At 36.6% G+C, this 13,102-nt stretch overlaps 1 protein-coding gene across 1 annotated transcript; it reads right to left on the bottom strand.

The window, feature by feature from the left end:
- Positions 1-2,627: 2,627 nt before the first annotated feature.
- LOC111865930 (serine/threonine-protein phosphatase 2A 56 kDa regulatory subunit alpha isoform) lies at positions 2,628-7,738 on the bottom strand. Its single transcript, XM_023854373.2, has 3 exons — positions 5,248-7,738; positions 4,482-4,601; positions 2,628-3,762 (listed from the first exon to the last, which is right to left on the bottom strand). Exons 1-3 carry the CDS (start codon positions 5,563-5,565, stop codon positions 3,529-3,531), a joined length of 672 nt encoding a protein of 223 aa, XP_023710141.1. The 5' UTR covers positions 5,566-7,738; the 3' UTR covers positions 2,628-3,528.
- Positions 7,739-13,102: the final 5,364 nt, after the last annotated feature.

Below are 13,102 nucleotides of genomic sequence, written 5' to 3'. Positions count from 1 at the left end.
CCTAAAACAACAATGTTCAGGAATATATATTTAAAATTATATAAAGTACTCGTTAACCAGTGGTAAATACAATACGGAGTTCTTGAGAGAGGACATAGAAAAGCACTAACAAAAGCAGCAGAAAAGAGAAACTTATGATCCTTCCTTTGTTAGACTGAGACATTCATACTAAAAATATATATGAAAATTAAAACTGAAAGTAAATGTAGATCATTTTACAGCAACAATGATCATGGAGTGAAAAGAGAAGGTTTGAAAACTAGATGCATCTGTGGCTATGTGATCAAGCCTTATAATTTGTGCCACTTGAATTTCCAACTCTTTCTACATGAAACATTAATCTCAGTAGTAAAAACAGTGACTCATGCAGAGAAATCTAAACACAAGCTGTGCTTATATATGTCTACGTCTGTGGTTACAACAGAAAAGTAGATTTTGTAGTGTTTGGAAGGGAACTGCACAAGAAAATTGTTGATTTACATGTGGTATAAATTGTTTGATCACACTGACTATATCTGGAAAGGAAAAAGCAGATGACAGCAGATGACCAGACACTGAAGCTCAGTGAATGAAGTTCAAATAGCTTACAATCACAATCGACACAATTCAAGGACACTTGTTGCCTGACGATGCTACAGTGCCACTCATAATAGTGTACAAATTCTGTGGAGACGTTTGAAATTTAAATGCTATAAATACACACTCCTGAAACATGTAAATATGCAAGAGAAATGAAGTTCACTACAAATTTTGTAGTGTCCAATTTTGTCCAATCACAACTTCATCTCTGGCACATCGCTGAATGCGGGAGCTATATAAGCGTTACTAAATTCCACCCTGAAGATGAAAACTCGTGTTTTTAGTTGGCAAGCGAAGTATACCGACCGAACAACGGCCGCTTTTCTGCGAAGTTAGTTCCAACTTTTGTCGTTAATTTCGGTTTTCTAGACAGAAGCCGCCATTTCTTTGAAATAGCTCCTCAATTATCCTTACGAAGCTGAGCGGACCCCTTTCCAGGCCCGTTGCTTAGCAACGGCTCAGTAAACAGTAGGTGATAATTAAAGCCTGCAACATTACGGACATCCATGCTAACAAACCTGCTTGCATTTCACTTGGCCTTGATATTTCGCCTTCAGTCGAGACACTGATTTTACGTTTTGAAAGAAAAGACCAATTAGGCCTAAGTTTCGTCAAACTGTTCGAGAATTCCAACTTTGATAACTTATACGGAAATCCTGAGTGCCTCGTTGTATTAAATACTTTTTCGATGTCCAAGAACACCAGAGCCGTAGATATTTTATTGTTGAAATTAAGGGTCACGGTGTCCGCCAGCCTCATACGTCCATAGAAGTGGCGCACGAATGACTGGGTTTTCCACGCTGATTATGCATGACTGCATATGGCTTATATTGTGCAGGAAATTTGATCTTAAAAAATGTTGGCAATTGTTCCCAACCCACCGTACACGCAAGACTTAGCTCCATTCGTCTTCTTTCTCTGCCCCTAGATCAGAATCAAGTTGAAGGGGCGAAGATTTGTTACAGTTGAGGAAATTCAAACGGAAATGGAAACGGTACTATATACCCTAACAAAGAAAGACTTCCAGGGTGCATTTCAAGAGTTGCAGAAACGCTTTGATTGGTGTATGCCCTCCCAAGTGTACTACTTTGAAGGTGATTGTGCAGAATATTATCCAGTTAAGACGTAATAGTTTTTATTAATATATTTCATAAACTTTTGGATTGCATAATGTATATTACAGTGGAACATGCATGGGAGGCCAGAAAATATATAAGGAGGAGAATTAATGTAAAAATATAAAGGCTCATAGCTATTGAAGATTTTTAACAACCAGGCTGAGTGATTGATCCTAACACTGAAGACTATGTACAACCTCTTTATTAACCGTCACAACACAAATATTATTATTATTATGTATTAAATTCATCAAGGAACATTCATCGACATAACCTGAAAACATGAAGGTGTAACAATATCATCTGCACCTTTTACAAAAACGCAATAAGTTAGAATGTAAAATTATAGAGGAATTTCTTTATTGAATGTAGTGTACAAGAAGATCTCTACTGATATATTGGCACAGCATATCAGCATATATACTGATCAGATTCTTGGTGAGTATCAGGATGGATTTAGGCAAAGTTGCAGCACTACTGATCACATATATTTGTAATTAGACAAATATTAGAAAAATCACATGAATATAAGTTCAGTTTACACAAACTATATATTGACTTCAAACAAGCATTTAACATCATTGGCCGGTTTCAGATAATTATCTGAAACCGGCCAATTATAATTGAAGCAATGAAAGAATTTGGTACACCTGCTAAGTTAATCTCTTCTTCCAAAATGATACTGTCAAGGGCATACAGTAAAGTTAAAATCCAGAAGAAATTGCCGAGAACTTTTAGAACAGGATGTGGTATCAGACAAGGAGATTCCCTATCCAGATTGCTTTTTAATATTGGTCTGGGGAAAGTGAATAGAAATATAGGAATTTACCCATGTGGCACAATTTTCAACAAAACTAGGCAATTCATATCCTATAATGGTGATACAGAACTGTGGGTGCTAAATGATGTCCATTCACTACTAAATACAGCTGCAGAATTTAACGGTTAGTAATTGACACTGACAAAACTAAACATATGAAAACTAAGGAAACTGTAAATTTAGCCGATTGTGATACTGAAATACACGAGAAATCTTTGAAATTAGGCTACATTTGAACATATAGACTAAGTAATTACTTCTCAAAATGAAATAGAATATGATATAAAAGACAAAATTAGAAGTGCCAACCGGTGCTTTCAGGCCTTGAGTAACATGCTCAGTAAGAGGTACATAAGAGCGAGCATGGAAATGAGAACATATGAAACTGTCATAAGACCAATTACACTTTGTGGCAGTGAAACTTGGACAAGCTCAGGGAAAATGGCATTCTCTCTGATGGCATGAGAACGCAAGATTTTAAGGAAAATTTACGGACAAAGACGTGAAGAAGGAGCGTGGAGAATAACAAGTTCCTAGAACTATAAAATTGATATAAGTCAAGAGATATTGCAAGTGAAATCGGAATTAGAACATCAGAATGGCTGGGATGTTATCAGAATGGAATTACTCACACTAAACATGATACTCAACATTAAACCAGGCAGAAGATGAAGAGTTAGAAGATTCAAACTGAGAGGGTTAGATGACAAAAAACCCTGAGTTATAAAAATAAGGAAACCAAAAAATCGAGACAGAAAATAATGGAACGTATTTCTAAGGGAGGCTAAGAGTAAATTAAGGGGCCGTAAAGCCACAGTAAGAAGATGAACAATTCTTATAAACTGAACATGTGAGAGATCTAAGTTCAACCTATTCGGAATGACTGGCAGGGACAGACCTAATTAATTTCCCTAACCCATGGAGAACAGAACCACTACAAACAAGCAACACAGCATATTAATCATCTCTCTTGACAACAAATATGCTATACAGTTTTCATAATATGGCTACTTACATTTGTCTCTCAGCCTTGTGAGATGCTGTGAGCTCATAGAAAAGCTTGCTGTTCATCTGCATGAAAATTTTCAGCACATTGTGCACAAGAGCCACAATTGTTTGGTTCCAGTGCTCTTTGCTGATGTGGCACAAAGCTGGGACCGTTGTTGGCATGATCACATGGATGTTTTCCTCAATTAGGCTCATTATGTGATCATTATTCCAGAAGTACAGTGCATATTGAGCCACCTAAAGAAGTAAAACAATTTTATGAGGATCAGATTGTTTGTGTGTGGATTTATCATGAACCTCTGGCAGATGGCAAATGGCAGATGGCAGATGGAAGATGCCTGATGTCTTTTGCAAGTCTGTCTTCATTATTGTATTGGCATGAGAAATCGACACACAGGCATCATCATCAGGCATCAAGTCATCCATTCTAAGTAAAAGGTACACTCCGCAAGTCCACATCTGGACACCTGACATATTAAGTTATCCTGTGATAACATTTGCACCAGCCTACCCGTAGCAATAAAGCAAGGGTTTCTTTAGGCCAAAATAACCCTTATGAATTTTGGAAGGCATGGTTACATTTACGCCACTCCAGGTGGTTTATAAACAGAATTTTCCTCCATTCTAATCCCTTCTTAAATCAGCAAAGGCCCTTTCTGAATCTGTTAGGTGCCTTAGAAAGATTCATACATCTTACAGCTAACTGAACAGAACTCTGCCTATCATCGATTGATATTAATTATACAAATGAAAACTAAAATTATATATGAAGGATTTGGCTTGAACTGGTACAACCTTATTATTAAAAAGCTGCACCACAGTTCCTGGTTGTATTTCTTTATAAGAAAACTACAAAATACAATATTATTTCTACTTCATACTCACATACAAATGTGAACCAAATATGAGTATGATTTCGAGAAAGCACATCTCATTGTATCACCATAAATACATACCTGAAGGTGAGGACTAGAGGCACATCTTGAAATTTGCCTGAACAAGGGTTCCTGAATTTTGGCGAACTGTGATGGTTCAATTACGTCTAAAATTTCTTCAGTCTCCTCAAGGAACATCACCTGAAACAATATTCATATCAATTTAACAAGCGGGAAGGGCGAGGAACGAGCAAGTATAGCACAGAAAATATATTATTTATCTACAGAAATTCAACTGTCACAACTGCTCCTTCATGGATTACATTCAGGATGGTGGTAACAAGGATTGCAGCATACTGGATCGAGAACACTAGCACAAAAACTAGTAGCTGCAATACAATAACTCATCAATCCCCCCCTCCACATACACCCTTCTATGTAGTTAAGGAACAATATTTTGCAAGTCTTTATCGCCATCTGGCATCTCTGGCACATTTTATACTTCTATAACATTCCTTCTGGGCTAAGAGATCGAAACAGCAAATTCTACAAGTGGTGTCAGCTCTTTCTTAATATTACAAATTGTTAATTTCACTGTCACGTGCTCTGAATCCATTTATAACTAAGCTAAAGATACCCACATTACACAGTCAGTGCTCATGCTTATATGACATGTAAACTTACTTGGTATACTGCAAAAGATGCACTTTGTAACAACTGTAAACTAAACTATGCCACCTCTAGTAAATATCTAGTGATGCAATTACAATTTGTTTACTACTTTAGTAACTTGTAATAGTGCCTTATTTACCTTGGCTGACAATAGCTATTCTAATGTTTATTTTACCTCTTTTTCACTGCATGTTTTAGGCCAGAACCTGAGTAGCCCTTTAACAACAGGTTCAGTTAGCGTGACATCCTTTTCAAGGAATTGAACCACACAGTATGCCAGCTGTGCATGGAACGATGACAAACATTTAACTTTGTGCATTGGAAGCAGAACCTTTAGGAGGAATTGCTTGTGTTCTGCCTTCAGCGGTAGCACAAAGCCGTTGATAATGCTGAAACCAGAGAATTTCATTTCTTTATTCTGCAGTATTATTATTAGGTGTGCAGTGGGCAAACAGAACATTGCAATCTGTAGACTAAGAATGTGTTTTTCCATGTGTGTAATTGCCTCATTCAAGTCAAACTATTACCTAACAGCATTAAGATTGTGGTCTTATGGGCTGTGATACTGTGTATTCCTGCAGGCAGTTACCAACATTTCAGGGGAATACACCGCCTCCATCTTTAGGCTTGAAGTATATAGCAAGAGGAGTCAAATGGGTATTACAGACAGGTTGCACGGAATATGGTCACTCAGATCCATGCAAGGGGGTGGGATATGGAGTTTAGTCTGGGTCAGTAGGAACACTGGGCAGGAAATCGGCCTTTTCAGGAGCCAAAAATGTTCATCACAGCTGGAGGGAAATGACAAGAGAAAAATTGCTGTCCTCCAAGGGCCTGGGTGGGGAGTCTCATCATCTCAAGGGAGAAACCTCTTCTCCTATCCTTCAGAAACTGGATATGAGGCTTCAGTAACCTGTGCAGACAGAACCTATTCCCCTTCATGCTGTTACTGTACAGATCAATCTCCATTGCTTTCCCTTTGAGCTGGCCCCTGTACCTTTATTTTTGGTGGGGTGGGGCAGGATTCTGATATTGAAGAGCAGGACTCATTGACTCAGGTAAATGCTGTGTTCTGCAGCACCTGACTTCTCCAGTGAGAAGTGACGGTATCCATGAACCAGGTCCAGAGGGTTTATCCGATGTACACTTCCCCACGATTCCTAGCATTCTGTTGCTTTTGCCTACAAGACTAGGTTAAATGTCACAACCAGAAAACCACAATCTGAATCACTACCATCAAACCAAAAAACTTATATGACTGATAATGCAGAACACCCCATGCAAAATGGATAACCTTAGACAGTGTATGAGTCAAGTATGGAGATGGACAGATAATAAGATAATAAATGAAATAATCTAATAAAATACATGCTGGTGTTTAGGTCAATGTAAATCTAGAACTAAGCCAGTCTAGTTTAATGGAGCATTAATAAAGTAATTCATGTCAACAGTATGGCTTTTCTAAATCTTTTAGTTGAACTGATAATCAGGGGTTACAGTTACATTAGGTCATATGACAAAGCGTGGTAGCTTGTCCCCTTGCCTTCCAAACATCACTTTCTTCGGACTGACACCGCTGTCAAATAAAATCTGTGCTCCTTTTTCTTCATAATGAACCGTATCTCTCACACTTACTGATTGCATCTCTCAAACAAATCACATACATATTCAACTTTTCCAGTCTAATTGGCCTCCTGCCGAATCGATTGAACTTCATCATATCTCACATAACATAATGTTCAATTACAATTAAAATAACACACTGGGAATAATTATAATATATTAAGTACAATCAAATTTACGACTACGTTCCATTATAAAAAACAAGGTCATCTTACTATATAAGTCTTAAATACCACCCTCATATTCTTCAACTTAAAACCTGTTATATCAAAATAATCCACAAAATATAAAATTCAATTTAGATAATGATTAAATCATTTGGAGTGCAATCTCTCTTAAGACTTCCAATCCCTTTATAGGCTGAATCATATTAAAAACTTCATGTAATTAATAGTCATTTTATTTACACTTAAATCTATTTATCAAGGAGAATCTTATTTGTTTAACTGTCCTTCTAAGTGTAACTCATGCAAATTATAAATTGGGTGTTCCAGTAAATAACTTTTGATTACAGTTAAAAAGTCTGACTCACCTTCCTATTATTTCCAGTAATTCGGCAACACCATTAAAATCCTCTGACTCATATACAAACCTAAAAATTAGAAATTCTATTTTATCAGATGCAAAGAGTTTAAACACATGTCAACAATGCTGAAGCATTAATTAATACAGCACAATTATATATATATATAAAATAAAACAATTAAAAAATCTTTCAAAATCCAATGCCTCTTCTCACTCAGGTTACACAGTTAGCATGAATTCAATTAATTTATGTTATACTGCTGCTACATATATATATAGCTAAACACGCAAATTATGCAAAATCAGATAATGAGTGTATTTTTCCATTATCCTCTTAGCCTATAATTAATTACAATGGGAAATTCTACTAACCCAAGGAAGATGTTACTTATTTGTTTGCGTATGAAAGCACGTAGCCTTGGGAATTTCTCATAGATGTGATACAGGACAGTCTTGAGGAAATGACGCTCCTGAGGATCTTCACTGTCAAATAAGTCTAATAACTGTAACATACACAAAATTTCAAAATGATAAGCATAATTATACATGTAAATTATATATAAAAAAACAGGAGTATTTACTGCACTATGAAATCATATTTTTTTTATAACCAATAGGATATGTTTGCAGCACCGACGTTTCATATCATTTGAATTTGTCACTTCCATTCCAGACACATAAATTTTGTATTTGTATCAGAGTGACATAATCATATCTGACATTGCAAAACACATGACACCAGAGGTAACACAATGTTTCCACGTGAAACATACACAACAATGTTGGAATTGTTATTAATCATTTAGGAAGGACATGTTTTTCTGCATATAAACTGACGACTGACTCATTCCAGTAATTCCTCACCAGAATTTTCTCTTTTTACAAAACACATACTGACAAATTTACTAGATTTGACCAGATCTCAACGAGACTGCAAAAAGCTGTGTACTCTTAACAGGAATACTCCACAGAAGGAATTAAAAATTAAATCGTAGTATATATCATTTTAAAATTATTGGCTAATAAAACGTTCTAGGAAGAACTAACCACCTAATATTCTTACATTATCTACTGAGTATTTGTTATGATACAGACCACACAGAAAAACAGTGTCCAACAGTTCTTTGTTGTTGTAGGCATATTCACTTCCACGGGAACATGCTTACCAAGCCACTGACTAACAACTTGATTGGGCCCGGGGGGGGGGGGAAGGGAAGACACAAGGTGGAGAAAGATATTATCACATTCCTCCTTTAATTTATTTATTTATTTAAAATCAAGGAATGTAGGCAAAAGAGAAAGTATAGATGCTGTAAAGTAGGGAATCGATATTCTTCAAATCTGGGAAAGGCCCATTTTAGATAGAATGAATAATAAGACTATGACTTGCTCTCACATTATAACAAACATAAACATCAAGGGTCACTATTCTGTGTTAATTGATAGCTATTCAAACTGGCAAGAAGTCAGAACTACATATGAAATGACAACACACTCAATTGTAGGACTTCACTGCCCATTGTTATTACACAAATTAAGAGATAAATAAGTATATATAAATTGTTTAATATAATCTTGGAAGGCACATTAAAACAAGTACTACATTAAAGGAATAACATAGATCTGATTTAACCCAGTCTGATCCCATTCAAGATTCTCTTTCACTTCATATGTTAACAGATAGTTCTTGAATGGCAGAAGCATATACTAGCAAAGAGTTACATGCCTGTAGCACAATATGACAAACTGGTGGTCAGATTCATGTTGGAAGAATTGAAGTGCAAGATGACGACTAAAGAAGAGGAAAGCATAGTCTTTAAGACAGTAACTTAAACCAAAAGTAAAACCCCTTTCAAGTGTTTCAATTGTAATCAAATAGGTCATGCCCAGATCAACTGCCCCAACAAAGGTAAGAGAAATTGCTCTATCTGTAAAAGGAATAATCACTCTGACAAGGAATGTTACTTTAGAAATAAGGGCAGTGATACGAGAAAACAATGTACAGTATGTAAGAAAACGAACCATGTTGAAAAGGACTGTTATTTAAAAGATAGGAATAAAAGAAGCAAGGTCGATTTTCTAGCCACGTGAGTGATCGATGTAAAAAAGACAAAATATATGTGGTGAATAGTGGTAGCACATGTGATGTGACAAATGAGAAGACTGATTTGATACATACTAAGCAGTATACACAATGTATAATGGCAGCAAAGAAAAATCAAAGTATGACTGCAAAAGAAATAGGCAACTTGGAACTTAAACAGTGTGGTTTGAAAAACTTTTCATATGTTCCAGTACTCAGCAAAAACCTGCTGTCAATGCACTGTATTACAGAAAATGATGGAGAAGCGTTGTTTACAAAAGAGAAAGTCCAGATACTCAAGAGCAAAAATGTTGTAATCAAAGGAAGAAAGGATGAAAATGGATTGTTTGTAATTAACTTTAGCGCGAGGAATGAAGCTATGATGACTCAGAAAGATACAAGTGTAGAGTGGCATAGAATATTAGGAAACTACAACAGATATGCCAAGGGATACCAGAAAGTGTGAGCAAGTGTAAACTTTTGATATATGTTCAGTTTGTATGCAGGCCAAACAAGTGAGACTTCCATTTATACAGAAAGAAAAGGGGCTGGAAAGCCATTGGAGATAATTTATAGTGACGTGTTTTAACCAATTGATCCCTCCAATTATGACAATAAGAAATATTTCCTTAGGTGTGTGGATGACTATAAGCAATTTTTAAGATATACCTCTTAGAAAATAAGAGAGAAGTGTATACCTTTTTGAAGGAATATGTAAATGAAGCTGAGTGTCACTTCAATACAAGAGTGAGAAGAATAAGATGCGAACAACGAAGGGGAATATAAGAAGAGCGACTTGAGGGAATGGTGTAAGAACAAGAGGATTGTAATGGTATTTACTACACCAAATTCGCGACAGCTGACCGGCACTGCCGAAAGGATGAACCGTACCATTGTGGAAAAGGCAAGAGCATTGACTGTGGGGTGGAGCTGTACTCACTTCTGCATACCTGCTAAACAGAAGTCCAACAGTGACAGTGAATGGAACGCCAGCAGAAAGTTGGTATGGTAAAAGAGCAGATCTGCCTGGATGGAAGATATTTGGTTCAGAAATGTACACTAATATTCTCGGACCATTGAAAAAGTTGGACAGTCATAGCAAGGAAGGAACATTCGTTGGATACAACAGAAATGGCTACTGATTATGAGATCCATATACTGAAAGGAACTATGTCTCCACAGATGTGACCTTCACAAGTAAGCCTGCAACAACAAATAAACAAAAGGAAATGGAAAGAGTCACGGATTCAGAAGGCGAGTGAAATACTAAAGCTCAGGTAGATAGCGAAATGCAGCAAGAACGAGAAGCTGACTACAATGAAGAAAGAACATAGATACATGACAGCATGAAGAAAATAAAAATGCTGACAACGAGGGTAATGGGAGGAAAAACAATGGACAAAATGAACATGGATATGCATTGAGACTAAAGAGAAACATTCAAATGCACCCAAAGTACCGAGACTATCACACAGAGAGTCAAAAGGTGGGTATGCTCACCTATACATATGACTAGTGCATGGAGAGCAAAGGCAGCGAGAAGTGGAATAAAACAATTGAAGAGGAAAGGGATTCGCTCTGCCAAAACAAACCTGGGATATATGTAAATGAACATGCAAATCTTTGATGTGAAGACTGCCTTCCTGTATGGACACCTTGAGGATGAAAACTACATGGAGATACCAGAGGGATACAAGAACACTGGCAAGATATGTCTCCTGAAAGGCATTCTATGTTCTAAGACAAGCACCATCGCAATTGTACCAGAAGTTGACAATCTTTATAAAGGAAAAAGGTCTAAACCAACTAAAGTCTGACCAATTCATTTTTAAGAATGATGCCAATATTGTTCATGGCATTCGTGTGGATGACTGGTTAATCACAGGAGAGGATGAAAGACAAATAGAGGAAATTTTGCTGAATCTGGAAAATCATTCCAGATAACAAAAAGCACAAATCCAAAAGTTTATTTAGTAATACAAATTGAGAGGCAACCAGATGGGATACATATCTCTCAAACCACTATGCAAGCCAAATGTTGGAGAAATACAACATGCAAGTAAGTCGAGATATGAAAACAACCATGGCCACGACCAAACCAACAAATGAGGAAGGTGAAAATGAAATAAGATTTCCTTTGCAGAGAAGAGGTAGGAAGCCTGCTATATATGACTTCTAAAACCAGACCCAATATGGCATTTGCTGTAAATGTGGAAAGTCGAACTTTGGAAAATCCTGACAAAACAACTGTTCAAAATGTGAAAAGACACTTAGGTATGTGAAAGGTACATGAGATTCAGGAATAAAATATACCTCATCTGTCTCCGAATCTGTGAAACTGGAATCATTTAGTGATGCTCATTATGCAGGGGATGTAAAGAATAGGAAGAGTGTAACGGGATATGTAATTATGATGTCAGGGGGCCCAATATCATGGTGCTCTAGAAAACAGAGTATCGTTGCATTATCAACCACTAAGGGCCGAACATATTGCAGCAGCTGAGTGCTGTAAAGAATTGAAATATCTAAAGACGTTGATAGAGGAGTTGACAGGAAAGAGGGTGGAAGCTGAACTGTGTGTCCACAATCAGAGTGCAATCAGGCTAATAGAATGTGGACAAGTAACGCGTAGGAGTAAGCACATAGACGTTAGTTGTCACTTCATATGTGAAGAATTCAAAGAGAAACTCTTCTCAATCTAATATTGTAACACTGAAACTCAGATGGCAGACATTTTAACAAAACCGTTGTCATCAGAGAAATTTACCAAGTTTAGACACATTATACCTAAGAAGAAATAAGCCTGATTTTGATAAGACTGAGAAAATTTTAACTACATGTACTAATTTTGTATTCTGAAGACCAAAGTTACTAAGTGTTACTGAATTTAACTTTGTAAAACAGCTAATAATGTTGACAACATTTTGAAATTAAGGATGAAAATGAGAAATGTGTTTATAACATTTATAATTAAGGCGCAAAATGAGAAATGTGTCTGTAACATTTTGAAATTAAGAATTAATGTTGTGAATCTAGGAATGTAAAATTGTTCAAGTTGGTAATAGTGATCTATTTTCATTTTCATTTTTGTTTTGTATTATAATAAAAAGTTTCTTCTCACCCATTATGACTGTTAAGTGATATGTAAGCAAGACACAACAGAAAGCGAACACAAACCACCCATCCACAGTTAATGTGGCCTCCTCAATGTTCGAAAACTATCATCTCTTGAGATGTTTCTTGAGGTTAGGAAAGAGGTAGAGGTCCAAAGGGGCCATATCAGGTGAGTAGGCCAAGTATTTCAGAAATTCAAAGTGAAGATCCACCAATTTATTGTGCATAATGGCCACTTTGTGATGCAGAATTTTCTTGAAGAAACAAGATTTCTTTTGAAAGTTTGCCTCCATGTTTGGAGACCAGTTGCTGCTTAAATATGCCGAAAAGTGCAATGCAGTACTTTGCCGTGTTGGTTGCTCCATTTTCCAAGAAGTCTGTGAGCAAAATTCAATTTATGTCCCAGAGGACAAACGACAACACTGTGTCTAAGACTACTTTGGACACACGGAAACACGGTGTCTCCATTCTTTGGATGTGCTCTTGGTCTTTGGATCAAACATATCACCCACAGTTCTGAGACAGTTCAAATATTCCGCAGAATCTAGCCGTTATTGTCACAAATGATTTGTGAATCAAGCACTCAATCACGCTTCTGAACAGCACTGAGACATTTAGGAATCGATTTGGCTGAGAGGATTCTCACATCTAAAATCTCGTGAATTATATAGCTTACTTTTCTCAC

Source organism: Cryptotermes secundus, unplaced genomic scaffold, assembly GCF_002891405.2.
Source record: "Cryptotermes secundus unplaced genomic scaffold, Csec_1.0 scaffold2572, whole genome shotgun sequence".
Lineage (NCBI taxonomy): Eukaryota > Metazoa > Arthropoda > Insecta > Blattodea > Kalotermitidae > Cryptotermes > Cryptotermes secundus.
The sequence above is the reverse complement of the archived record's forward strand: the minus strand, read 5'-3'. Positions and strand labels throughout refer to the sequence as shown.